General features: G+C 47.5%; 12 protein-coding genes across 12 annotated transcripts; 5 read left to right on the top strand and 7 right to left on the bottom strand.

Annotated features, from left to right (window-relative positions):
- Positions 1-121: 121 nt before the first annotated feature.
- On the top strand, positions 122-838 carry VTP21DRAFT_11219 (uncharacterized protein; the record flags this gene model as incomplete). The annotated part of the gene is made up of 3 exons (XM_069390641.1): positions 122-345; positions 406-553; positions 644-838. 3 exons carry the CDS (start codon positions 122-124, stop codon positions 836-838), a joined length of 567 nt encoding a protein of 188 aa, XP_069252769.1.
- Positions 839-1048: 210 nt separating this feature from the next.
- Positions 1049-2153, top strand: VTP21DRAFT_11218 (uncharacterized protein; the record flags this gene model as incomplete). The annotated part of the gene is made up of 2 exons (XM_069390640.1): positions 1049-1253; positions 1318-2153. 2 exons carry the CDS (start codon positions 1049-1051, stop codon positions 2151-2153), a joined length of 1041 nt encoding a protein of 346 aa, XP_069252768.1.
- Positions 2154-2733: 580 nt separating this feature from the next.
- Positions 2734-3888, bottom strand: VTP21DRAFT_11217 (uncharacterized protein; the record flags this gene model as incomplete). The annotated part of the gene is made up of 2 exons (XM_069390639.1): positions 2734-3716; positions 3819-3888. 2 exons carry the CDS (start codon positions 3886-3888, stop codon positions 2734-2736), a joined length of 1053 nt encoding a protein of 350 aa, XP_069252767.1.
- Positions 3889-4598: 710 nt separating this feature from the next.
- Positions 4599-5125, bottom strand: VTP21DRAFT_11216 (uncharacterized protein; the record flags this gene model as incomplete). The annotated part of the gene is made up of 2 exons (XM_069390638.1): positions 4599-4788; positions 4983-5125. 2 exons carry the CDS (start codon positions 5123-5125, stop codon positions 4599-4601), a joined length of 333 nt encoding a protein of 110 aa, XP_069252766.1.
- A 654-nt stretch (positions 5126-5779) lies between these two features.
- On the bottom strand, positions 5780-8169 carry VTP21DRAFT_11215 (uncharacterized protein; the record flags this gene model as incomplete). Its single annotated transcript, XM_069390637.1, has 5 exons — positions 5780-6217; positions 6290-7287; positions 7353-7562; positions 7633-7709; positions 7799-8169. 5 exons carry the CDS (start codon positions 8167-8169, stop codon positions 5780-5782), a joined length of 2094 nt encoding a protein of 697 aa, XP_069252765.1.
- Positions 8170-8637: 468 nt separating this feature from the next.
- VTP21DRAFT_11214 (uncharacterized protein) lies at positions 8638-9054 on the top strand (the record flags this gene model as incomplete). Its single annotated transcript, XM_069390636.1, has 3 exons — positions 8638-8838; positions 8881-8928; positions 9007-9054. 3 exons carry the CDS (start codon positions 8638-8640, stop codon positions 9052-9054), a joined length of 297 nt encoding a protein of 98 aa, XP_069252764.1.
- A 425-nt stretch (positions 9055-9479) lies between these two features.
- VTP21DRAFT_11213 (uncharacterized protein) lies at positions 9480-12666 on the top strand (the record flags this gene model as incomplete). Its single annotated transcript, XM_069390635.1, has 9 exons — positions 9480-9561; positions 9635-9708; positions 9773-9859; positions 9930-10084; positions 10164-10339; positions 10412-10698; positions 10775-12058; positions 12138-12263; positions 12334-12666. The coding sequence occupies 9 exons, from the start codon at positions 9480-9482 to the stop codon at positions 12664-12666; spliced, it is 2604 nt and encodes an 867-aa protein (XP_069252763.1).
- A 656-nt stretch (positions 12667-13322) lies between these two features.
- VTP21DRAFT_11212 (uncharacterized protein) lies at positions 13323-14830 on the bottom strand (the record flags this gene model as incomplete). The annotated part of the gene is made up of 2 exons (XM_069390634.1): positions 13323-14585; positions 14654-14830. The coding sequence occupies 2 exons, from the start codon at positions 14828-14830 to the stop codon at positions 13323-13325; spliced, it is 1440 nt and encodes a 479-aa protein (XP_069252762.1).
- A 1017-nt stretch (positions 14831-15847) lies between these two features.
- Positions 15848-16842, bottom strand: VTP21DRAFT_11211 (uncharacterized protein; the record flags this gene model as incomplete). Its single annotated transcript, XM_069390633.1, has 7 exons — positions 15848-15910; positions 15977-16090; positions 16162-16187; positions 16260-16277; positions 16350-16407; positions 16474-16567; positions 16634-16842. 7 exons carry the CDS (start codon positions 16840-16842, stop codon positions 15848-15850), a joined length of 582 nt encoding a protein of 193 aa, XP_069252761.1.
- Positions 16843-17423: 581 nt separating this feature from the next.
- On the bottom strand, positions 17424-19660 carry VTP21DRAFT_11210 (uncharacterized protein; the record flags this gene model as incomplete). The annotated part of the gene is made up of 2 exons (XM_069390632.1): positions 17424-18359; positions 18428-19660. 2 exons carry the CDS (start codon positions 19658-19660, stop codon positions 17424-17426), a joined length of 2169 nt encoding a protein of 722 aa, XP_069252760.1.
- A 307-nt stretch (positions 19661-19967) lies between these two features.
- On the top strand, positions 19968-21879 carry VTP21DRAFT_11209 (uncharacterized protein; the record flags this gene model as incomplete). Its single annotated transcript, XM_069390630.1, has 4 exons — positions 19968-20082; positions 20146-20520; positions 20615-20993; positions 21069-21879. 4 exons carry the CDS (start codon positions 19968-19970, stop codon positions 21877-21879), a joined length of 1680 nt encoding a protein of 559 aa, XP_069252759.1.
- A 158-nt stretch (positions 21880-22037) lies between these two features.
- VTP21DRAFT_11208 (uncharacterized protein) lies at positions 22038-26385 on the bottom strand (the record flags this gene model as incomplete). Its single annotated transcript, XM_069390629.1, has 15 exons — positions 22038-22179; positions 22244-22743; positions 22903-23055; positions 23124-23176; positions 23238-23246; positions 23333-23348; positions 23413-23470; positions 23534-23636; positions 23693-23978; positions 24039-24102; positions 24164-24345; positions 24403-24732; positions 25214-25422; positions 25484-26069; positions 26134-26385. 15 exons carry the CDS (start codon positions 26383-26385, stop codon positions 22038-22040), a joined length of 2943 nt encoding a protein of 980 aa, XP_069252758.1.
- Between the last annotated feature and the right edge of the window lie 95 nt (positions 26386-26480).

Raw genomic sequence — 26480 nt, 5'->3', positions numbered from 1 at the left:
AAAGAGGCCGAGAGGCATTTCCGCTCGTTCCTGGTGAGCAGGCAGGGGCGCAAAACGGGGAAGGATCGGCCGGCTCTGATCCCAGAGAAATTAATAAACCTCCAAAAGGGAGATGGGCATTATGGGAGCAATGAGGGAGCCGGCGTCGCGTGGGCATGCTCCATCGCCTGAGGCCATCCGCCCCTCAATGCCCAAACCCGCGGAAAATCGCCCGCAAATGACTCGCTTACCAAATCGCACCAAATATTTCATAAAAGACACCGCGCGGCGGCCTTTCTCCCCTTTCTCCCACTCTTCTCTCTCTCCTGCCCGCCGCCCCCTTCGTCGCCGCCCGCGCGTGTTCTGGTCTCTTTTCGAGCGGTGCCCCCCTGCCCCCTCCTGAGCTCTCGCTCGCTCGCGTCTCAGCCGGTTTTTGCCACAAACCTCAAACTTGGCACTCCGCCTTTGGGCATTTCACAAAGTGCCACGAACACCATCGAGCTTCGATTTCTCGGCAATCCAGGGAAAATTCGGATTTCTAAGGTTAGATGGGTTCCAGGAAAAGCAGCCGCTGGTGCGGTGCTTTCTGGCTCGAGGCTTCAAGGCCCGATGCTGAGATTCCCCTTTCGCTGACCCCCTTCTCTTGCTCTGCGCCCTCCCGCAGGCCTCGCCCTCGCGCTTGTTTTCCGCCGCCCTTGTTTTCGCGGGCGCACGCTGCTTGTTTGAGGGTGGGACGCTTCCAGATCGGCTCCACCCGCCCCCTCCACCCGACGATTTCCCTCGCTTGGCCGGGGTGTTTCGCGTGACTTCCGCGCTCGACCCGCCCCCTCCCGCGCCCGCCCAGCCTATTACTTTCTAAGACTGTGCGAGGTGGTTGGATTGCCACAATTTCGCTAAAAAAAACCATATTTCTCTTTTTTTTTTTTCTCCCGCTTTCCGCTTTCCTTCCGCTCTCCCAGCTTTCTCTCCAGCCTTGGGCATTGCGCCATTCCTCGCTCCTCGACCCTCCCCATCTACCCACAATCCCCCGCTCTGGTGGAGCCCCCCCCCCCCACTCCTCGCCATCACCATGCTCCGAGGCTCACATCCCGCGGACCCAGACTCCGCCTCGCCCTTCGCCCCCTTCCCGTTCGCACCGCCCCCGGACTCCCGGCCGCTCAAGGTTGGCCGGGTCAAGCGCGCAAAATACTCGACGTCGCTCGACTCCCGAGGCTACATCCCCGTCTACGAGTACTCCGTCGATGATCACCCGATCATGTGGGACCGCGAGACAGGTAGGTGCTGCTTCGGGGATGATGGCTGGTGTGGATGATTCTGACGGAAGCCTTGCGCCGATAGGGGATGTCCACTTCACCGGAATATGGAAGGCGCTGGGCCGCTCGAAATCCGACATTGTGAAGATGGTCGATGCCAATCCCGCCCTCCACGTCAAGAAGATCCGCGGCGGCCTGCTCAAGATCCAGGGCACCTGGATTTCGCGCGACGAGGCGCGGATCCTGGCCCGCCGCACCTGCTTCCCCCTCCGGCACCAGCTCGTCCCGCTCTTCGGCCCCGGCTTCCCCGACGAATGCCTGCTGCCCTCGCAGCCGGGCTACGGGAGCCTGCTGTTGGACGGCGGCGCGCCCCTGCGCGGAAAGCGCCGAAGAAGAAGCGACGCCGGCATGGAACGGGTGGACAGCGGGACCGGGATCGCGGACCCCGCGGGCTTCGCGCCGGCCGTGCTGTCGCCGCCCCCGCCCGCCAAGCGGCGCAAGTCCAGCTCCCCTCGCGGCATGGAGATCCTGCTCAACGACCACGACGCCCTCTCCTCCGCCTCCCCGCCGCTGCTCTCCGAACCGCGCTCCCGCTCCTTCTCCTCCTCGTCCGTCTCCTCCTCCTCCAACTCCTCGCTTGGCCACGACGACCAGCCCTACCTCGCCGACCACCGGCCCGCGCCCGCCCTCCTCAAGCACAGCGACGCCCCCGTTGCCTTCGTGCCGACCGCCAAGTACGTGGGCGGCTTCTCCCCCTACCCGTCCGCCCTGCCCGACGATCTGCGCGACACCCTCATGGCCTCCGTGCTGCTGCAGCGGCTCTCCCAGGACACGGGCGAGCGCCCGTTCCGGCCGTGCACCCTCCTGCCCCGCACCATCCACTTCGGGGGCCAGGTGTATCAGGTCGTTTGGTCGGAATAGCCCGCCGACTTTCTGTACTTTCTGTACTACCAGCCGTCTATTTTGTATGCAGTTTCTCTTGATGTACTTTATCACTATTTCTTTCCCCGCCTTCTTTTGTTTCCCTCTCCCCCACCATGAGGGTCGTTTCCCCTTTCATCCCCTCGCTCCGGCTCGCTTTCTTTCGACGATCTTATGTATAGCGATTTCCCCCCCCCCCCCTCCTCCTTCTCACTTTAATGTGAATATAGTGTTCCATTTTAAATACCTTCTTCTTCTATTTCTTACTCTTTTTTTTTCGTAGCCTATTTCTTTTTCTTCGTTGTTATTATTATTATCTGTCCCACTTTTTTTCCCCTCCGTAATTGGTATTGTTGACGTCGGTTTCGTTTATACTTTAAACCCAATAATAATCTTCTACATATCTATATAAATATATATTGACAGACAGACAGACAGACAGAGAGAAAGAGAGAGGGTGTATCAGAGAAACGGATAAACACAGAGCACACATCAATAAACGTCGGCAGGCGGCGCTTTCGCCGATCATAGCGGAGGTATACGAGGCGAGAGAAGGCGAGGACGGGCGAAAACAAAATCATCAAATACTCTCTTTCGCGGCGGAGGTCATGCCAGCCATCCCCAGCACATCTACCCGGTGGTTCTTCAGCATCTCAAAGCACGTCATGCTCACCGTCACGCTTGGCACCATCCACAGAGCACGCACCAGCATTCCGCGGGTGAAGCCCCGCCAGCCCTCCTGCCTCCACATGCGAACCACGACCTCTCGCACCGTTCGGCCCTCTTCCGGACGACCATGGCCAGAGGGGGTGGCGGGGGGCGAGCCGGAGTCGGGAGTGGAATGGAGCTCGAGGGGAAGCGGTGAATAGCTTGAGGTGTGACTGGAGGTCATGACCTGCCAGCGTGTTTTGACCACGTCGAGGACGTTGGACACCGAGGACGCAAAGGCGCAGGAGACCGCCGAGCAGGCGAGATACATGTGAAACGGAAGCGCCTGCGCCTCATCAGGCAAGGCGGTCGGGGCGGGGGCGGGGGCGGGGGAGGCATAGTGCAGCCGCGCCACCCGCTTCAGCTCCTCGTACAGCGCAAAGTAGAGCATCGTGTAGGGCACGAAGACGGCCAACGAGAGCCAGTATCCCCGGAAAAAGCCTCGTACCCCCTCCTTCTGCCAGATTTCACCCGCCAGGCGTCGGGTGGACTCGCGCGTCAGCTCCTCGCCAGCCCTTGCGTCGCCCCCCGCTTGCAGGCGGTTCTTCATGACCTCCATGGGCGTCCACACCAGCCCACTGACACACTCCGCACAAGCGCCCGCCAACAAATGATTCACCACCGTCTCTCGCTCCAGACCCTCTCCCCCCACCTGCGGTAGGAAGCTTTTCGCCTGGTCATACGTGGCAAGATAGATGCTGAGGGCAGGGACTCCGAATGCAACGGCGACGGGCAGCCCGCGGTAGAATGGTCGCCATGGATGCCGAGGGTCTTCGCGCGAGAGGCGGAGAGCAAACTGGAGGATGGAGGTCTGGGGCTGATCCGAGATTTGGAGCCGAGTTTTGAGCGTGTCCACTATGAGGAGGAGCGGGGCATGAATGGGCCACACCAGAAGTAAGCTTCGTTAACAGGGAGAAATGGGGCAAACAACTTCAGAATGATAGCATTCAGACTCACAAGGATGGGTCAGAACTCTTGCCACAACAGCCGCGCAACTTGATGCAAATATGTTGTATGCATCTATCATCTCAAGGGGTGTTGATTGAACCTGGCCTGGTGTGAGGAGAAAAGGCGGGTCTCTCCTAGAAGGAAAAGCACACAAGGATTCCGTGACTGCCTTCTCAATAGGGTTTTGCGCTCTAATGCCGAGCAGAGAGAAATGGCGAGGAGAGAGGGTGAAGCAAGTAACTATGTAAATAAAACTGTACAACCTTCCTGTTAGTCACAGGTCAATTGGTAGTCCCTAAAAGGGAATGAAAACGAGCGTTGGCTGCACCTGCCGTTAGCTCTCCCATTACTGTGTTAGTTAGTTACTATTGCCGCTTCAGCTCCTGTATCCCGTCTGCCCCTGGAGATCCTGGCACTTTGAATTCACACATATTGTACTCTCAGACGACATGAGGCTTGTGTCTCTCGACACCTTCAACAGGACCAGAGCACTTGCATTGTTGCATTTGTGCCTTTACTCGAATATTTAGGGCATCGTGCTTGGAAGAAATGAACAGTGTCTTTTCAGAAAAAAATGTGATTATTGAGGGAAGCAAAAGTGAGAAGAAAAAAAAAATGAAATAAAGAGAAAGTATAAACCAGTTCTATTCCTCTAGAGGTGGTAGATAAAGAAGAAAATATACACTCATATATGGCAATAATATAAAAATATAAAAGGAATATTCTCTATGATCGCAAGGCCTCTCCCTCATAGTCTCACTTCTACTAGGGTCCCTTTGTCCCGCTCCATCAGTCCTTCTCGGTCTCTTTCTTCTGCTCCTCCATCTTGAATGCTGCGGAGGCCGCTTCTGTGCAAAAGTAGAGTTCCTTTAGAGCGTCGATGCACTTTTCTGGTTCGGATGCGTTCTCGGACAGACAGGTGTCGTAACCTGAGATTTGAGCAGAACAGCGAGACTTTACGAATTTTAACACCGGAACACTAAAGAATGGGTAGAGGGAAACAGTTAGATTCAAGAGACATTGAGAGACATTGAGACACCAGTTGGGGCTACGAGTGCCCTTGCATGTTCGCTCAGTTCGCCCATGCAAGTAACATCGCTTTGTTGACTTCCGCATTCACTTCAAATAGCCTTTTATTCTTTCTTTTTCAACATCTACTGGAGAATTACTTACTGATCCTCCGAGCACTTCGTCAATGCCTTTTTCTGCTGTATACAAGCTGATTCCCAGTTTTTCGGGTTGCGATTAACACAATCCTGGTACACTTGCAACTGCATTGCGCAGTTCTTGGCTACCTCGGCGAGAGTCGAATCCATTTTCCAATCAAGGGTTGTAGAAATGCTAGGGAAAGGCTTCAACTAAAAGAAAACAGAAATGCTTCACTCCGTGTTTTCAAAATCGTCTCGGCGCTCTGGGATATCCGCTGTGAAATACTCTAGGAAAAATTCGGGATAGCTTGAAGCAAAGCAAGAAAACGCAGTTTGTCCCAAGATTTCACTTTCTCCTCAAACGCATTGCTACCAAGGACGGTTCTCCTCCATACTCCGTAGAGGGCGCTTCCAAAACCTAGAGGTATATATGTCCCATTGTAAACTATCTCTTTGTATCTTTAACTTTAATGGCAGCCTCCATATCATCCGAGCAAAGAAAGGTAATGATGTGACTGTGCGAAGCAAAAGCCATGTTGGTCTTGGCAGGATGTCAATATACACACGGGATGGAGAAGAGGCGCAGAGCAAGGGCCAACCAAGAGGGGATAAAGGAAGTAGAATTTAAAGAACTGTATTACTTCATGCATAAATTAGAGGTAACTGATTATAAATAAAGAAAAAGTGGAATGAAATAAAGAAGAGCAAATATATGTAAATATATATAAAGGAGGTATAAATAGTCATACACAAGGATATGCAATGCACGTCTATGAGGGGTGGAGGATATAAACTGGCGTGAAACTTATACAATTTCAGAGTTTATCGTGGAGCAGTAGTCTCTTCTTGCAACGTCTCCGCCTCCGATCCCGTGCTCAGGTCGGCATTCTCGGAATCCTGGTGCTCGGGGCGCATACCAAAAGAGATTTTGGAGGTGTCTCGCGAGCTCGTCGGTTCAGACGATTCAGGGAGAATCTCCACGACTGTATCGTCGACCTTGGCTGCAAACTCTTGCACCCGTGTCTCTCTACTTGTTTTGCGGCGCCTCTGCCACAACAACAGCCCGATGCCACTCGCCAAGAGGACCACTACCGCAACAGGAACACCAATAATCCAGCCCAGATTTCTTTGGATCCAAGTGTCGGAGGGTTGGTCTGGAGAGACGGGAGGGATGGTGTTGGTAATATAGAAGGGATCTGACCCATACATAACCATGCGGGCAATGTTCGACTGATAGGGAGCATTGTAGTCAAGACTGACCTAAAGGAAAGGGAACTGGGTTAGTATCCAATGGGGTCCATTCATCCATTGCCCATGAAAAGTCGAGAGTACCTCGGTCTCCCCCCAACGGCGTCGGTCGTCCGTGAAGGAATCATCCTTTTCCGGTCCACCCACCACCGCTCCATACAGCACATGTGCCGTATTGGGTGGGTTCATTAGATTGGTTATATCGTTCCCTCCGTGAGCGCCGGCATGATGCGGATTGTCCACCGAGTTGTAGTGTTCGCCGACCACATAAAGCTTATGCAGTGGGTTCTTCCCAAGCAGATAGTCGATCTGCTTGAGGGCGAAGCTCTCGTATTTGGCTGCGCGCATGGCCAGCTGTTGAGACTGATCCTTGCCCTCCGGCATCGCTCGCAGAACCGAGGAGCTGTATGCGTGGAGGAGGAACGCGGCATTTTGAGAGGCCACCAGGCTGTTGTTATTGCTGGTCCCCTCAAACCACACGAGCCCTCCGGGAGTCATCGAGCCCCCAAGTTGTGTGTCGACCACCTTGTCGAGGTAAGTCTCCGCGCTTGCACGCCATGCGGCAAACATCTCCGGCTTGGCAGGCAGAGGCTCCCAATCTGCGCCTCCCGGGCAATACCCAGAAGTCACGGCGGATGCCAACACCAGAAAAGCACCAGCCTTGTTGTCCCAATCCACCGGATATTCCGTCGTCATCAGGTCCTTTTGATGCTCCGATGCAAGCGTTTTTGCCGTCTCCAGGTAGACCTCTTCGCTCGTAGCTCGGTAGAGCCACACGCTAGCCCAGGCTAGCTCGTCCCAGTAGCCTGAGCTGGGATAGAGCAGCTTTGCCTCTTGGACCGACTTTTGGTAAACATTGTAGGGCTTGGAATTTTGTGCGAATTGGTAGAGTTCGATAGCGTGCTTGAGGAGTTGGTCAGCGTAGGCAAAATCTTCGCTGTTCTGCGAGTAGCGCGAGAGCTGTCGAAAGAGCAACGAGGAGGAGGCGAACGCGGCTGCGGTTTCGGCCGCGACATCTGTTCCGGTATGGTTGATGTCGATCCTGAAGGAAAACCGAGGCGAGGGGATGTTGGTGTCCGGTCCTATATCAGGAGAGGCTCCATGAAAAATCTGCACTTAGTGGACCACACCACTCTCACTTGCTTACCCCAATAGTTGTTGTCCACCTTCCCCTGCCCAATTTGCACGTAGAGCACATTCGGAAGAGGGTGGGCCTTGATTAGCCAGTCGGTCCCCCACTTGACCATCTCGCGCAGGTATTTCGTCTGGTTAGCAAACACATAGCCGTCAAAGTATTCCAGCGCACCCCAGTTGATCAGGTTGAGGGCGAAGGAGAGCGGAAGGGTCACCTTCACATCTAACAAGACACATAAAAGTATAGAATGAGTGTGCTGCCATGCCCTAGCTACTCGCTCATGCACGCTTACAGTCGCCTGCATCATAATATCCCCCCATGAGGTCCACTTTGTTGTCTGCGCCATCCTGCAGCCCCGAATCGTGGCGCCTATGAGCGAGAACAGGTTATACAGATGAGGGTTGGTATATGTAGCACTCAGCCTCTCTTTAATCTTTGCCGAATTTCCCAAGCCTTACCATTTCACGCGGTTATCTTCAGGGAGTTTCCCGCTTCGTTGCGCCTCGTAAAAAAGCAAAGAGTGGCTGAGCAACTTTGAGTATTCTTCACTTGCGGTGTCGACGCGCTTCGGCACGGGCACCTGAGCAAGCATGGGATCTAGGACGGAGGGTGGGGCGGTGGAGACGGGGGGCGACGAGGATTTTGGGGTGGTTGCAGTGGTGGTATTGGACGATGTCTTGGAGTCATCTTCTGTGCTCTCGTCGCTGCTGGTCGAAGGAGACTCTTCGCCTTCGGTTTGGCGCTTCCTTAGTGTAGGAAGAGCGGTGGCCAGGGCGGACAAGTAGAGCAGAAAAGCAAGGGAAAAGAGCAAGAGTGTGGAGTATTTCATGCCACTACCATGGGGCGACTCTGTTCAGAGTAACAGGTCGAGGAGACTGGGAACAAGGGGTTGGGAGAAGAAAGAGAAATGAAGAGGAGAAAACATGGACGGCACGACGAGAGGGTAGTAGTGATAAAATAAACCTTCGGAGCAGTCCCCGTTACACGGGTAAACACAAGATAAAAAGCTTTACTCAGCCTTTCGAATACCGGATATCAATCAGCAAAATTGACAGAAAATACCGAGCTTCAAAAGGACCCGAGAGAAGCGGAGCAATCGATCACATCCATGAGCCGGAAACCGAAGTTGGTGATTGGGCAAGCCTCATGCAAACAGAGAAGGAGGATGCATCATTAGGGGGGGAGAGTCTTGCCACTATTACTCTATATTGCTGACAGTTCCACCAGCTCATTTTATTTTAGTTGTCTATTTATTATCCACCTCTATTTTTATTAGCGCCATCTTGGCCGTCGTACAATGGCGCGTATTCACGTTCTCATTCACAATGACTTGCGCGCCAAGATTATGCAGCGCCTCCCTCTCGGCAAGTGCACGCTCCTGTTCACTCTGGACACAGGGATGAAGGTGAGGTTGGAGAGCCTTATTGCCGCTGTCGGCTTTAATTTGTTCGGAGGAGGGGTGACGTCACTATACCGGCTTCTATTTTTAAAGTCCCTGGTACGCTTCGGAATTACTTTAGTCATTAAAAATCGACTTTAGGGATTCAAGCCCGGAGTATTCCCCGACAAATATTGGTCGCGGATGAGGGTGTGCATCTAAAAATCGCGTATGAATTATATATCTGAGACTCACCCTCCTTTTATTTTTGATATCTACTTTTTCAAGCGAGAAGACCCCAGTTGGCCGAAGGCCCTAGTTCCAACCCAATCCTGATCCACCCAGGGACGACATGGAGGCTCTTGTTTGTTGAATTACGTCGCAGCAATCAATGTCAGACCTGGGGGATTTGTCGTTTTATTCCGAGCCGATACCGGGAAGGGATACGGAGGAGGGGGTGGAGGGATTGATCTTTCTCTCGACTTTTTTTAAGATGGGGAAACTTTTCATAGAGGGGAGTAAATGAGCACCAGGTGTGAGGCCTTAAGGCTTGGGCTCGCATCCTAAGCTTGGCTTGAAATGGTTTGAATGGGCAGGCTACCGCAGAACCCCCTCGCACTATACCAATGAGCCTAATTTTCCCCCTGGCCAATGGAAATACAAAATCCTGAAGGATTCGCTATGGAAATTTCATTTTGATCTTGTCTTTAGTTCTTCCAAAGGGTGCTGTTATCCTCCTCAAGCGAGATCACTGGAAAATAATGACAGACGCATTAAAAGACTTGCCCGAGTACTTTGAGAATGAACTGGGCGAGTCGCTAGTGGCACGTCTTGATTCTCTCGGTAAGAACGCGACATGCATGCTTCTAAGCTACTTTCATCGCGTTCATCAGCCCTAATACGCCCATTTGTTTAGCATCATTCCATCTTGGCCCGCCAGATCTCTGTCACATAACAAAGACAAACACAAGCAAGAGCAGCGTCTCTGAGGTAAGTTTTATTGCCCTCTAATTTTTCCGCAACAATTGCATTGAGCGATTTTAATTTTCTTTAGATCGGATCTTATCATTATGTCCTTGGTGTCGATGCCTCATCATCCGCCACATTAGCAGCTTACTTGAACTCCCTGACCTATGCTGTGGTGAGCTATCTCTATCATCAATTCGGTTTGTATGCGCTTTGCCCTACTGACATTTCTCTTCGCAATCCAGGATGAGCCGCAGGCGTGGTTTTCAAAGCCGTCGGCCTGGAGAATTCGCTCTGGCGTTTACTGCTGTTTCAACGCTTTTTCACGAGTTGATGTACGTGTTGAGGTCAAGATTCCTGGGGGTGTAGATAGCTACTATATAGATAGTCGCGGCGAAAAGTGAGAAAGTTCATTTAAAGTGCTTCATTACACGCTCGCTCAAATTTTCTACTCCATCTAAATCTACCCACAACAATAGACATCAAACTACACCAGAAATATGGCAGCAGACCTACATTTCCGCAATGGTGCGCTCAATGGTGCATGGGGGTGACTACAGCCGTCCAAACGCTATTTTGCGGAAGTTGGATCCAATTCCGAATGTGTCGCAAGAGAAGAAGTTTCTCGAGGCAGCTGAGCAACTTTTTTACAAAGGTTGGAGTTTTTTTATTTACAATTTTGAGACATTTGTGTTGATTTCTTTTCTTTTTTCATTTGCTTTCATAGCATATCAACTTGGAGTGAGCCCAGAGTATCAGGTTGCCACTGCCTTCAATAACTATCTGACAATAGCATTGCTAAAACATTTCGGCGAAAGCTACCGCTATCAAGAGGGTGTACGCTTCTTTGAAAGAGTGGCGGCAGAAGATAAAGAGGTTTCGGCGCTCCTTGCACAAGCCTACTTAGGAAAAGATGAGGAGGTGAAAGCGGTGAAAGTGCTATACAATGCGCTGCGCGAGGTGCCGAACTCGTATCCATTACTTTATGTGCAATCCGAATTTTTGCTCAAAAAGGTAAATACGACCCACACCACAAAGAAGGGTTTTCATGTGGCTTAATCACTTCTTCCCCCTTCTCCTTCTCCAACAGAAACGCCCTGAGCTTGCGCTAAGTTTGGCGCGTCAAGCTGTGAACGCTGCCCCCTCTGAATTTGTTACATGGGCGCGACTTGCTGAAGTCTACATCGAAATCGGCGATTATCAATCCGCACTTTTGACGCTCAACTCATGCCCTATGTTCACGTTCACCGATCGGGATATCCACCGCATGCCTCCGCCCCTAAAGACACATTTTCCAGTAAAGCAGGATGTGCAGACAACGGGGATGTACGAGGATGAACTGGGGGGCATGGATGTCGACATCACCCTACAGCGCCTTCCTGGTCCGACACTTCGGGGGACTTTTGCCAAAGCTTACGAGGTTCTGACGCGACTTGTCGAGAAAATTGGCTGGGATGAGTTACTAAAGACGCGGTCGGCCGTTTTCGTCATGGAGGAGGAGTATCGCCAGCAGAAACAGGGAGATCGACGTGGAAGCCTGGCTGCATCGAGCAAGCGGCGCAGTGGGGATAAGGAGAGTGTGACGAAGAAGAACCAGACGGTTGTCCCCAAAATCACCATCACAGAGGAGGATGTGTGGCATGAACCACCACAGGCTAAGAAAGAGGGGGGCGAGAAGCAGGCCAAACTAGAGGAAAAGGTGGAAGAGAAGTCGGAGGACGAGGAGAACCAGTTTGCAAAAGAGGAGAATAAAACGGCGGAAGAGACAAAAGGGGAAGAAGTGTCTGAGAAAGCAACGAATGAAGATGCTCCTGGTGAGCACAAAGAGGATGTGGGAGGAATCTCAGAGTTACCAGCTGAGAAGCAAAATGAGGAGGAAAAGGTGGTGAAAGACGTAAAAGAGGTAAAGGAGATGGAGGAAAAGGAAGAGAAGGAAGAAAAGGAGGAGAAAAAAGGGAAGAAGGACAAGAAGAAAAAGAAGAGAAAGGCAAAAGATAAAGAGGAAGCAAAGGGCACACCTGAGGAAAGCAAGGAGCAAACCCAAGAAGAGCCGAATGAGAACAGCGTGCTAGAAGATGTGGATCTAAATGAGTCGATGCAGTCTATAGATCTTAGCGACTCGGCAAACAAGAAGTCAGAGGAGGAAAAGGTAGAGGAGAAGATGAAGGACAAAGTGGAGGAGAGGGTGGAGGAAAAAAATGAAACTGAGAAGGAAGCTCAGCAAGAAAATGCCAACTCTGAGGAGATGACGCCAGCGAATCCAGTTGAGCTGAATGGAGATGAAGAAAGGGTGGACAGAGAAGACACTTTTTCGTTTAGCAATAAACGCTTGTGCGAACGTTGGCTCGACAATCTGTTCATGGTTCTTTACGAAGTTAGTATAGAGATAATACGCTCTGGATGGCGGGATTATTGTAATTCTTATCCTTTTTCGTATTGAATCCTTTCCTTAGGATCTTCGGGTGTACACAGTGTGGCGCGCGGAAATGAACCATTTCCGCCAACAGCAACAGCCATATGTTAAATCAGGGAGCGAGTGGGAGGTTTTGGGAGATCTGGCGCTGCGTTTACACCATAAGGTGAGTCTCATTTTGATTTATGGGCTAGGATAAGCAATAGAACGGTATTCATGGATTCGGATAATTTTAGCACGAGGCGAAGGAGGCCTTCCAGCGGTGCCTTGAGCTCAAGTTCTCCTCACGCGCGCTCACTCGGCTGCTGGAGATTTATACTGAGGAAGGGGATACGCTGCGGGCAGTGCAGGCCATTTCCAAGCTTGCGGTTTGGCACGCACGATGGTACAACGAGATGCAGCATCCAACGGTGGTCGGGGCATGTATCAACAAGCTAATAAGGAGAGAGGGTGCCTCCAAGGTGGAAAATATCCTGATTTCGCTGAATCTGCCGGCGTATGTGCACAAGCTCGTGATGCGATATATCACTTGGGCCGAGGAGTTTGGCATTGAGAGCACCGGCTTCTAACCCGCACCAAGAGTGAATCTTTTAGAGTTAGAATTTGGATTTTCTAATGCGCGATTCTGTTGTTTTACTTTTCTTTTCTCTTCTCTTCTCTGTTTCAGTTTAGTGTTTATACGGTAATATTTCGTTTTTCTTTGGAAAGGGGCGAGTTATTAGGTCGAAATAACAAAGTGTCTTTTGAATTGTGGTGGCCTGTATCACTATACTTTTTGATGGGCTATCTTGAGAGTGACTGCGAAGACATACACACATATATATGTTTATATATATATATTTGTATATATTCAAGAGGGAAAATGATAGTAAAACATTATGATAACAGAATAGAGAGAGAATGATATGAGGATGAAATAGACAAGCTGTCACACTTAGCTCAACAAGACAAGGGGGAGTAATGCAATGCCAAATAAAATAGTCGATAAGTTTATGCCAGAATGATCAAGTGGGAAACCGTATAAATGTATAAAGAGGTGGTGAAGCATTACTTGAATGAAGATGGAAAAGGAGGTGGAAGAAGTAGGAGAAAAAAAAGAGAATATGGTGATTGTTTCAAGATAAAAAAACTTTATAGAGTGATATAATGTTTGTCTCGAAAATTATTGAAAGGGATAGAAAGCGGCATTAGGTCTAAAGCCGGGGCCGAGGGCTTGCTCGAGAATTTACCCGAGGAGGGAGCCGAACACGAACGTCTCTCCCTTGTCCATCATCCCAACACCGACCGAGCTCGCCTTGTTGTCTTGCAGGCAGGAAGGTCCATTGCCTAACCCGGACCCGAGCTGCTTTCCATTTAGGGAAGAATACAGCCCATGCGGCGAATGAGGCGAGAGGGGAGTGGGGGGTTGGGTCCTCACGCCAAGGGGATTCTTTGAAAAACTCAAGCGAATTCCACCACGTCCAGCAGAGTTACTCAGCGGGGTTCCCTGCAAATCCGAAAGAGCACGGATGGCATACTCGATGCTCTCGAATTCCACAAAGCACATCGGGCCGGTGGGCTTGCTACGGAACGAGAGCCTCTTGTAGCCAGCGCACCGCATAAACAGCTGGCGAAGCTCCTCCTCTTGCGCGCCGTGCGGGAGATTTCCCACATACAATGTGTTGCAAGGGGGATTGTTGTCTGCGGGATTTGCCGATGGAGGGGGGAGAGAGAGGCCGCCGCCAATAGGTGAGGACGGGAGCGAGGGGGACGCGAGGCCCCCAAAGGAGCTCAACGAGGGAAAGCGTGCTGACTGTGGCACGGGTGGGAGGTCGTCCAGCGCTTTACTCCAAACCGATGCCGAGACAGATGAGGCGGGGAGTCCATTGCCACCGCCAACATTGCTAGATGAGCTGCAACTACTGGGAGCGGGGGTAGAACGAGAGAGATAGTCGAGACCAAGAACGTCCTCAGCTTCATAAAAATTGCCACGAGCTCCACCGATACTGGTTCCCAGGCCCGGTGCAAGGGTGTTTCCGCCCAATCCTGCTGCAGCGGCTCGCTGCGCACGCTGTGTGACAAGCGTGCTCAGGCTAGTGTCCCGTAATTCAACGCTGCCACTTCTTTCATTTTGGTTTGCCGTGGGATTGCCAGGTGTGAGCACATCAGAGAACAAGTCCTGCGTATAGTCGCTCGGCGAAAGCAGGTCATTTAGAAGGGGGGAGACGAGGGGCATAGAGAAGAGTGGGTCATATGGGGTGGGTAAAACAGAGCCAGGGGGAGGTACAAGCCGCTTGCTAGCAAGATTTAAGTTGAAATTTGCCGTGAGAGGCGAGTTGAGCGAGGCGGTATGTTTCTGGTCGTTGGATAAACTACGCTTTGTATGGAGGTTTTTCTTGGCCATCTCAGCCTTGAGCATGGAGCCTTTCTCTTGATCAACCTTTCGGCCACTAAGAATGTCACGTGCGGCTATTGCCTCTTGGCGAGTGCGGAACTTGGCAAAGCCAATCTACAAAGATCACCAGTCAGTTAGAGATTTTAGGAGACGGAAAATCACACCTCAAGAAGAATACGTACAGTTTGTTTTCGGGCACTATTCTCTTCGCCCTCCAAATTCTGCGGAACCTTGAGGGTTGCGGCCTCAAAACCAGGGCAAAACAAGAACATGTTTTGGAATTCACGCTCCTGCATATCTTCAGGGAATCCAACGACAAAAATGGTAGAAATCTCTTCGGTGTACTGCTGCGTAGTCATGTTTACTACTCGGCCAATTGGGATGATCATCAGTAAACAACGCCTCTAATTTAGAAGATCAGACTACTGTGCCGGAAGGAATGCACACTTACTTGTTCAAAGAGTGTAGCGAAGAGAGGGTTGCAAGAAGGAGTAGAGATGTGATTTGGCTAAGAATGTATATAGACAGAAGTGATAATTGCAGGCAAGAAAAAATAAAAATGAAAATAAAGAGCAACCAAAAAGGGGGAGGGAGAGAAAAAACAAAATGCAGACTATATTTTGGAAGAAGTAATGAGAAATAATGAATCAAGAAGAGTGCAAAAACAACGGAAGATAAAAGAAGAGAATGAGCATGAAAATACAGGGAGGAAAAGGGACAGAGCCTAGTGAGGAGCCGTTAGACTAGCAATAATAAAAAAGCAAGTGTTAGTAAAGGCGTGCTCGGACGTTGTTTCTCATCCGTCCAATCAAAACGCCTCACAAATCATCACTTGTGACAGTCTGAGAAAAAACTTTTCATTAATAGGAATAACCACTCAGGAGCGTATATTAATATACTTCTAAGGTTTGATAGACCCATTTTCTTGTCTCTTATGTTCCCCTCCCAGGTTTCCTATTGCTTTTGTCGGCTTGTTCCATACAGATCGAGGGCAGGAGCTTGGTGTGGACTTAGTTTCTTCGATGTGTGGATTTCTCTTAGAATTCTAAAACTATGATTTGGTTTGTTATGTTTGTTTCATTTCGGAGGGAGCACTTTTTGGTAGTTTATTGATTCGATAAAAAACATCCAAAATAAAAGTCCTCCAAAACGATCCTTTCGACGTCATCTTTCACCCACCACTTTCCCTGTACAATAGCGAGGAATTGTAGGGTTCTCGTGCCAAGTAAGGGGGTTCTGTAGGTATTGTGCGGTTGAAAAAGCCCCCTGCAAACTGATAAAGCTCGGAATATACAATCAAATAGAGCAACTAAAAAAAGAACATCACACGCATGTTCTCTCAACCCATACTTAGATCACTAGCTTGTGGCCGAATGTTATAACCAGAAGGGCTTGTAGTTGGAATCATACGGTACGGGCTCATCAAATATCTCGATAAACTAAAATGCAAGAATGGCGTCAAATGGTTTCTCGTTTATATCGCCTCATACTCAAGAGCAGCTTGCCTCCTGATCTGGCAACACTTTTGATCCTCCAAACCGCCTATATTCATCGAATATTGAGGTCATGGACCAATTCTGTAGCTTGCGAAGACAGCCCACCAATACTCCTATGCGATGCTACGATTCCATATATTTCATCATTGCAGATTAGTATACTCTGTTACTTCCAAGGCAGAATCTATACATACTTTGCCTTTGTCGCAGTGGATCAACACTAGCAATCAAAGCATAGATCAATTGCTATTGTTAAAATTCAATGAGGAGATTCTGATGGTTCAATGCTTACCAGGATGATTCCGTCGATCTGAATATTAAATGTCCAAGAATACCATCAAGAAATGTACATGTGAATTCTTATACACATTCAATTACCTACCTAAGAGTTTAACTAATGCGTTTGCTATATCAGTCTGGTTGATTTCTACAAAGGGCTCCTATAATTTTTGCATCTATCATTCCTACTGTTGAACAAAAAAGAATTAACATATAGATTTATATACCTTGTTGCCGTCCACTCTGTAGTGGAAAAACTGAATTCCTTCCTCTTCTACGAATTGCTTCATTTCAGGAGTATAATCTTGCGCTGCCAGATACCTATTGACAAAAAAAAATATTAGAATGAGTTATCAAAAAAGCCTAATATAGCGACTCTGCACTCACATAACAGTGCGTAGTTTTAGTTTTCGCAAAAATGGAAAATTCTGTTTGTTTGGATAGCCCGATCGATAAACACCCGGGGCAACCATGGCAAAATTGAGTGGAGGAACTAGAGGGATAAGAAGATCAGAGAAGATAGAGGGAGGGTCGACAGCAACAGGAGTTGGGTCGGTATTGTAGTCGGCAGGAACTTCAGAATGTGGGCGATACATCTCGAACGCGATTTACGCGAATAGAGTAATGTGGAGACTGAGAAGCTTGGAAAGGCACGAAACAGTCACAACTTCCTACCATATACCTTTTAAGCCGAATGAATTTCATGCAATCGGAGGGATATTTCATAATACACCATAGATTCCATATCTTAAACGGATTAAATATTCCTTGGTGCAATTTTTGCGAAATTGACTTTTTTGCTATGGCATTAGGATCAAAGGAGATTGTTTTAATAAACCTACAGTTTATTTGTTTTGACGAGGATGATCCCCCTCCCAAAGCATCAATTTTTCATATTCATTTTTCATAATTGAAACATTGAATATTTTTTAAAATTGACGGTGTGGGTTTATTACTTGGTTTTATATTCAGTTTTCCCTAATCGAGGTTGGTTCTACTGAATTTTTCTTGGTACGGAAAGGATATATGTATTGGTTGCGAGTATTTGCGGAACGTATGCAGGAAAGAGAGTAGAAAAAAAGGATCAAGGCGTAAATAAAGTAAATTAGAGAGGCAAAGAAATAAGTAGATGACATAAAACACGAGCGATTAGGAGAGCATAGAAGATATGACTAATTTAGGTGGGTGGGGAGAAGACTGGCGAGCCTACGCTGCTACTGGGTGCACTTCCTCTTCTTCTCTCACCATAACCGTGGCTCTCGTCCTTTGAGGTGGCTGCCAATGAAGCTGGTGAGTTTCCGCTGGTTGTGCCGGAAGCATACTCCATCTCACTCAGGACTCTCAGCCATGTACTTCCCGCCTCATTGCGCAAAGCTTCGATCTTCCTCCTAAACTGATCGCCAGTATCTAGACCACCATACGAAAAGAATCTGGTCGGTGTTGGGGACCGGGACCGAGTTGGCGAAGTACGACGAGAACCTGACGAGTTGGAAGCAACTGAGTGGTGCTGGTGATGGTTTGAACGAGCAGAAAACCGGGGTGGAGAGCGGGGTCGCCGGTCAAGAGAAGTAGGAGAGGAGCCGCTTGATTCCTCACCATGCTCGCTTCCATTTCCTAATGAAGATGCTTCTAATGAGGCTACACGATGTACATGGCGCCTTTGAATTGGTTCCCCCTCTGAATCTGTTGGCCGCGAACCACTGACGGGTATCGTATTGTTACTCTCATTGCCAGCCATCACTGTTTCATCAGCACCATCCCCCTCTTCTGGCTCCGCGTCAAGACTAACGATTCGACGGGCACCTCGCTTCCGATGAGATTTATCTTTTTTCGAATTGGCCTTAGGAAGTGTTATGGACTTCACTTCAACTTTGGGTCCTAGGTGAGATGCGCCGGAACTTGAAGGTTTTAGCGAATGGCTTGACGGAACCTCAGTTTCTGCGACTGGTTGACTCAGGATGGAATAATTAACAACAGCTACGGGTGCATCGCTATCTTTTTGCGATGCGGTTGAAATTTGTCGGCGTTCAAGCATTGAAGGACCACTTCCATCAATGGTGATATCAAGATTGTTGTATTTAAATAAAGAGAAGAGCACTACACGGTAATTTGGCTGGAGAGAGCATGTTAATTTAAATTGAACGAAAAAGAAATCCAATAACAGAACCCTTGAACATTTACCTGGCGAGAACAAAAGGGATTTCCGGAGCACCAAACTTCTTTCAAGTTTGGTAGCCCTGCCAGCCGCCCTACTTCATCAGCCTCTGCCAATAAATTATCTCTTACATCTGCTTTCTCAAGAGCCCATAGCCGCTCCAAGCCGCACAAATTATCTAGTCGGTTGTGTCTTAGGTCGATGCTGGTGATTTTCCCTAGCATTGTGTTGATGCCTGTGATGGAATTTATCATGTTATGGGAGAGAACTAGAGATTCGAGACAAAAGAGGGTGGCCAGCGCAGGAGGCGGTGAGATAAAAAGGTTGTGGGAGAGGTCGAGGTGGGTAAGGCTGGCGGCAAAGGGAGAGAGGTCGTCGTTGGTAAGGGAGGTAAGAGAGTTATCGATAAGAGCCAGGTATTTCAAGTTTTCCCAAGTATCATTCGATTGTGCGTTTTCGTCAGAGTCATTGGTAGGAATTCGAACTGCATCCAGCAACTCAGAAACCTCGCTCAATGCGTGCCGGCACGTAAGAGAGCGTAATCTCTTGAACATTTTATCAAGCCCATTCACTTGATGTATACTAATTCGATGTAGTTCTAGATGTGTTAATGAAGCGAAAGTGGTAAGCGATAGGACAACTTCATCAGGGAGGGAATCGAATTTAGCAATTCTTCGCGCATTCGGATGCTGGTGTAATAATAGTCGTATTCCAGGCAATTTACTGAACACGTTATAAATATATCGAATTTCATCTTCTATGGTTGATTTAGTCTGGCGATCAGCATTGCTTGATGACCACCAGTTCCAACTCGATAAAATAGATGCAGTGGTCATGGATGAGCGCCGAGAGTCAATCGATGAACAGGATGGGCTTCGTGACCTGGGTCGATGAACGATATCTTCCGCGAGAGTTCTCCCTCTATCGTCTGAATTAAGTCTAGCATCTCCGATATTGAATCCTAGGGCTTCAAATCGACTAAGCAAATAGTAGAGCTGTGTAGCATCTAATGTGAGTATCGCGGAGCGCGAGACAGAATCAACCTGTCTTGATTGTGACGATTTTGTAGATGTTGATGAGGGGCTTTCTCTCGTAGCAGCAGATATATCAAGGAACGAAAGGAATTTATGTACATTCTGTTGCTGTCGATCGTCTCTGCTTGAAAAAGTCGCGTCATCGCCAAGCAATCGGCGTATATTGGATCTCAGATAATTTGTAAGCGTTCGAATGTAAAGATCGCCTTCGATGTGATGTGACATCACGGCAAGGATATTCGTATAAAAAATGTAAAAATGATTGCAATAAATGGAATAGTAAAGGTGTGGTTGCACTCAGAACCGATGACGTTTGTCCAAGTGACTGTCTTCGTTAAATTTTGCCGCCGATAAAAAGGAGAATTAAAAAGGGCGTTTTCTATTAACGAATTCTCGCATTCTACTCTTCTGAATTCATTGTAATTTTACCCACAAACATTAAAAGCTAAAAGGTATATTCTCAAGGCTGTGCGCCTCGCTTCTCAAAATCTCCCTTGCCTAACTTTCTTAATTTCACAGTGCCTCATTACCAATGGCCGTTAAAACGCTAACTATTGCAGAGTATCTCTTGGAACGTCTCAAGGAGCTCGGTATCAAGGATGTATTTGGGGTCCCTGGGGATTTTTCGCTAGGCTTCTTGGACTACAGTAATATTAACAATATAGACTTTTGATTCTCCAAACTTGCTAATCAATATTTACGGCACACAGTTGAAGACGACAAAGATTTGAATTGGGTTGGATGCGTAAATGAGCTGAATGCCGGGTACGCAGCAGATGGATACGCGCGTATCCACGGTATTGCAGCACTATCAACAACATTTGGGGTTGGAGAACTCGGGAGTTGTGCAGCTGTGGCCGGCAGCTTTTCTGAGCTGGTTCCCGTAGTTCATATTGTCGGCGTACCTTCAACGAAATTACAGGCACACGGTGCGCTTCTCCACCACACCCTTGGCAATTCAGATTTCCGCGTCTATGAGCGCATGTACCAAGAAATCACTGTGGCTAATGGGATGATCACTCAAGAGAACGCAGCTGAGACTATCGATCGCGTGCTGACGACGTGCGTCCAGAAAGTTCGGCCGGGTAAGTTGGAATAGAAATGGAGCAGAAAGATATTCGTCATATAATTACATGAGCCTAATCTTTTTTTTTGTCATCTCTTCCGACTAATCTCCAGTTTACCTGTCCATCCCGACCGACGTCGTTTCTCACAAGATCACTGTTGATATGCAACCTCTACCTCTCAAGAAAAAACAGCAATGTACCTCTGAAGAGTTTGAAGCAACTCTGGAAGCAATTTTGCAAGAGGTTGAGAAGGCAAAACACCCCGTTATACTCGTGGATGGCTGCGTAGTTCGCCATAAAGTAATCCGGGAAACGACCGAGTTGGTGGAGCGAACGGGATTAGCGTTCTTCGCGTCTCCTTTTGCCAAGGGTGCTATTGACGAATCACACCCACAGTTCCGCGGAGTGTACTCTGGAGAGACGAGTCTGCCGGCGGTGATTGAGGAATTCAAAAAAGCAGATCTAGTTTTAAATGTTGGAGCAATTCGCAGGTATTTAAACAACTGACGATGTTATTTGTATGTTACATCTTTTAATCTCTAAAGCATACGCTTCTCCAACGATAGTGACTTTAATACAGGAGGTTTCAGCTACCATGTTGGAATGAACCGAACCATAGAGCTTCATAGTGATCATACAAAAGTATTTTATGCACTCTACGATCGCGTGAGCATGCACGAGCTACTTCCAGCTCTAGCAAAACGTATCTCTCCTCGTAAATGTACGTTCGATCGCCCCATTCTTTTAGAGAAGGAACCAGGCTCGTCCACAGACGGCATCACCCACCGCTATTTCTGGCCCCAGCTCTCAGAATTTATGCACAAAGATAATATTATTCTCGCCGAGACAGGCACTGCAGTATTTGGAGCACTAGCTACGAAGTTCCCAGATGGAGCTACCTTTGTGAGTCAGATATTGTTCGGGAGCATCGGGTACACCGTCGGTGCCTGTCTTGGGTGCTGTAAGGCCGGTGAACCCCATGGAAGGCAGATTATATTACTGGTGGGTGACGGCTCGTTCCAGCTCACGGCACAAGAGGTGTCAACTATGTTGCGTTATGGAGTTAAACCGGTGATCGTGCTGTTGAACAACGGCGGATATACAATCGAGAAACTGATTCATGGAGAGAACCGCAAATACAACAATATCCATCCTTGGCAATATGTCAAAACATTGGAGTACTTTGGTGCTCAAGAGGGCCAGGCCGGAGTGCAATGTGTGGTTAAGACACGCGGAGAATTAGAGGAGGCAATGAAAAAAGCAGTGACACAGCGCGATAAAATCCATTTTGTTGAGGTCGTGTTCATGGATTCAATGGATGCCCCTGATTCATTAAAATTGCAGGCCGAAAAAGCAAAGGTAGCTAATGAATACTAGTGTGAATAGCTGAAAAAAAAAACACCTGATTAGAAACTCATAATCTGGCGTGGAACTCTTGGGAATTTTGGAATTCCTCATCATTTAACAATAGTAGCTTTTACTAAAAATAAATATAAAATACTACGATTTTATATATAAATGAGGTAAAAGGAATGTTAATCCTTCACAACCAACTTCAACGTCAATAGTTCAAAAGGTTTGAACATAAGTTTTATGCCTTGCTCTGAAGTATACGTCAAGCTTACTTCTTCGTCCTCCATGATGTTGCAAAGGGACACTCGCTTTACAGGAAGCGCACTAGTATAATCGTATGTCAGAAGTCAACAATAATACAGGAAAACCATTAGCGGCAAAACAGTACCTTTTCAAATAAGCTACAGCTTTTCCGCCATAAGCCTCATACAATCTCAATATAACCTCTTGAGAATCTTCGGCCATCTTAACGGTCTCAAGCAAGATATTATCCGCACCATGTATGGAGAAATATGAAGTTGGAGTGATACTCTCAGCCACCTCCTTGGGGCACGTCATCGTCAAGAGAGGGACATTAAACTGATAGGCTTGCTTCACCACATCGGATTGCATGAAATGCCCCTCATGCGGATACACTGCATAGTTCACAAAGTGCCTACCTATATCTGAATTCGCATCTGGAGCTTTGGGGGAGCGTAGGAGAGAGAGTCGCATTGTGTTGCCATGAGTTGCATAGCCGTACTTGCAATCGTTAAAGAGGGCAACTCCATAACCATACTCTGAGAGATCCGCGTATTTATGAGCACATACTTCAAATTTCGCTGCGTCCCAGGTGGTGTTGAAATGGGTTGGCCGCTCAATGTGGCCAAACTGGGTTTCGTACGTGGCCTGTCAGCAGTCATAGTGGTTAGAAGAAAAAGGCTAAAAATGCAATATGAAGGCCATACATAATCGGCATTAATGTCAAAGGGAAACTCCACTTTCTGTGATTTGATGCAATCAAGTTAGCCTCCACTTTTTAATCCTCTATTTTTACTATCATCCTACCAAAAACTTCCTATTCTCATTCCAGTCGATCACTGTCTCGAAATCCAACCGTCGCGAAATCGCTGTTAGAACAATCAGTTGTTTAATTGAGCTGTGCTCTGATATTTTTAGCGTCAGCTCGAGGGAAGCACGAAGCGGACCCCTTTCATTAATCTAATACAGTGTGAAATACAAAGAGACATTAACTCCATTGTTGTTTCTGCAGAGTAATATATGATTACCTGTATATGTCCCTCGAACACTTCGCGATATTTGTCCATGTGATATATTTCAACTACAATAAAACAGGAAGGAGTTTAGCTTAAGTAGAAATGGCTAAGAATATGGAAACATACCATCCCATGCTATATTGTGGTATAGTTGAGTAAATTGTGCGAATCAGGTCAGTTGATACTTATTAAGAAATCGGAATAAAAGATAAGATTCTTACCATCCCAATAGAGGGGCTAGGAGAACCAATATAGCAGGATTAGCAAATTGGACCAAATAATCTAATTGAGATACACTTACAATATCTTCAAAGATCTTGAAAATATTTCCTGGTTTGCCTTCCACAATCAACTCACGGCTAGAGTGAAAAAAATTGATCTAAACCAATCTACAAAAAACAACATTGTACTTTGTAACTTACTCTATCTTGAGATCTTTCAGGCTTATCAGCCGTCCTTTTAAATCGAATTTAGCTGCAATGTACATGTTTTGGAGCAATAAGACGCCGTCTTCAGTCTCCTCAACTGTGGTAAAAATTGGTTTAGACTAGAGTAGAACTGGGATTTTCTAAACTAGTTACCATGAACAGGCTCCACTTTTCCAATTTCCATATTATTTATTCCACTAGACCCAAGAGCAACTGCTGCATTTATGAGGGCATATCCCTCTTTGCCATCTGTGCTGTACTGAGGCAATCCCTCAATGCCACGCACCCGGACGAGTTCAGTACGAGGCCAGGATAGGGTGTTGAGCACTAAGATTCCTCTATCCACACTACTGGAGGAATGTTTAGAGCTGAGACTTAATAGTTTAGAGAGCAGCTGGTGTCGGAGCCTGGTGCCGCTCTCAAGAGCATCGTGATAGAGCTAAACCAGTGCATACTAATCAATATATAGATTTGAAGTGGATACGCAGCAAATACTCACACGGCGAGCATCCTTATAGACAAGTTCTATTGAAGATCCAGGGAGAACATCGTGAAATTGATTCCTATAAGCATGCGTTTTGAATTAATAGCCTGAAAAAGACATGTTATAAAAAAAATGAATACAGCAAAATTATTTTCCATAGACGCTCCAGTTCCTTTCGGGGATACTCATAGTTGTGAGAAGTATCTTTGCAGCTGAGTATGGTAGCTATGAACTCTGCATCTCTCAAAAGAAGTTCAATTTTTCGATTGAACCATTTGATGTGACCGTGGGTCGTGTAAGTACCACGATGGAGCTCAAAGTACTTGTGGAAGATAAGTTAAGCTTCATCGAAGTTAGAGATGTTTAAAAGAACTCTTACCAGCTCGCCTTTCCAAGCAACTAACTCTCTGGACTCTTTTTCCAATCTCTCAAAAAATTCGTCCACTGATACAATTTCCACGCGAGGCAATGGGTCTAAGTTTTGTAATCGCCTCAAGCGCTCTAACATTCCTGGGAGAGCTCCACCACCTCCGTCGCCATTTCCAAAAAGAAGAAGGCTATGGCGACTATACTCTTTGTCTCGATTATTACGCACACTTTTTAGCAGCTCCTGAACTGTACACTGTGCTTCATAAGTTTCACCAGGAGCCATGTGTGTAAGTACCTTGGAGCCATCAAGGCCAACCCAGTAAAAAGAGGTGTTTGGGAACTAAACCATTTGAAGTGTTAGTGCCTATTGATATTAAAAACGGTCTGATAGAATGCTTGCCTTGTTTATATTATTCCACGAAAGTTTCTGGGTAAAGAAATATTTCATATCGGATTTCACAATAATCTGGGGGAGCTACATGCAAATGACAAATAACTTATTTGTTAAGAAAAGAAATTTAGAGCGAAGGGGAGCGGCGGTGGGAAGATTATACCTGTGAAGAATATCCAAAGGTGTCTGGTAACCAAAATATTTTACAACGATGTCCGAATACTTTTTCAAAATAGCGTTGTCTAAATTTGCGAGAGTTGAGTAAGCAATTGAGGATATCTCGTTAGTCTTGAAGAGTACCCATGGAGAAACTGGCGACAAAAAGATTCTCCGCTCGGAACATTGCAGTCCATTTCTACCCAAGTCTAGAGATTAAGTGTCTCGTTAACAAATAAATGAATGGGCTCCTGAAAACAGATCGATGTCCTACCCCGCCAATAGGCAAGAATTTACCAGCTTTTGCCATTTCTTTCACTTGGGCAAATAGAGCTGGGTAATGCTCATCCAACCACTCAAACTGCTGCGCTTGTGATGCTGTGAACTTAAATTCAGGATACTGCTCCATCAACCGTAGTTGTCGGGCAAAGCTGCGTGCAATTTTACGCTTGGTTTCATCGTATGGCCAAAGCCATGCGGTGTCTATTTCCAACGGAAAATATTGAACTGAATTTAATAATATATTCGGCTAGTCACCACTTACCTATGTGGCAGTTTCCAATCGCATTGATCCGATGCCCACGTTCACTTGTGGTTGCACTTAAAAACTCATGAGCTACTTTTCGTGCCTCAGGTATGGATGTGATCGGATCGTCCACGTCAAATGAATTGATTATCTCATGAGCAGCAACTATAGCCTCTGCAGAGCGAGGATGATCAGCAGGCAAGTCTTGGGCCACCTGTCTCACGATATCAAAATCATATAATAGGTCCCAAGCATTCAGTCGTGGTACCACAAGGTCCACCATATCCAATGTAAAGAATTTATTTTCGTCAGGAGGTTGTATATTGATGCTTGCAGGGATTCCGGGAATGGATGCGCCTGCGCCAAACATGCCATTACATGCCATTTCAACGTAAATAGTGAGCTTTTCACCTCCCTTAGCACACGATGTAATTTGAAATTCGCGATGAAGAAAACGGGGGCTCTCAGTTCCTGTTAGGCCGGCAAGCGGTATTCCTTCTGCAGACCAAATAAGAACCTCATTTGAAGAATCCCAGAGGAGCCAAACGGGCTCACTAGCCCAGTCATCTGGAATGCTGATGTTAACACGAAACCAATGAGTTGACTATAATGAGAGGATTTGAATGCTTCCATAACATTATTAAATTTCAAAAAGGAGCATATATTACCCAAGTGGGTCCGAACCGAGCTCCAATTCGCGTTGGGTGATACTCCTGCTTTACAGCTTCCTCAAAAGAGATGCGGGCCAGCTCTGGAACCGAATACACGCTCAGATCGATATTGAATGGGGAATTTGTGCGATGCTTGTACAAGACAGAGAAGAGATTGACATCACCGAAAGCATCTGGTGAAATGAAATTCTTGAAACGACCAAGCGATATTTCACGCGGGATACGAGGGGTAAGTCGGACTTGCGACATTGGTTAGGGCAGCAAAGGAAGGAGGAGAGTGTGCTATAGCGACTCAAGGACAAATCCGAAGATCTAGGGTCTTTAAATCTAGAGTGGCAAAAATT

Source organism: Calcarisporiella thermophila (assembly GCF_041956535.1).
Source record: "Calcarisporiella thermophila strain CBS 279.70 unplaced genomic scaffold VTP21scaffold_8, whole genome shotgun sequence".
Lineage (NCBI taxonomy): Eukaryota > Fungi > Calcarisporiellomycota > Calcarisporiellomycetes > Calcarisporiellales > Calcarisporiellaceae > Calcarisporiella > Calcarisporiella thermophila.
Note: the sequence above shows the minus strand (reverse complement) of the source record. Positions and strands in the feature narration are given on the sequence as shown.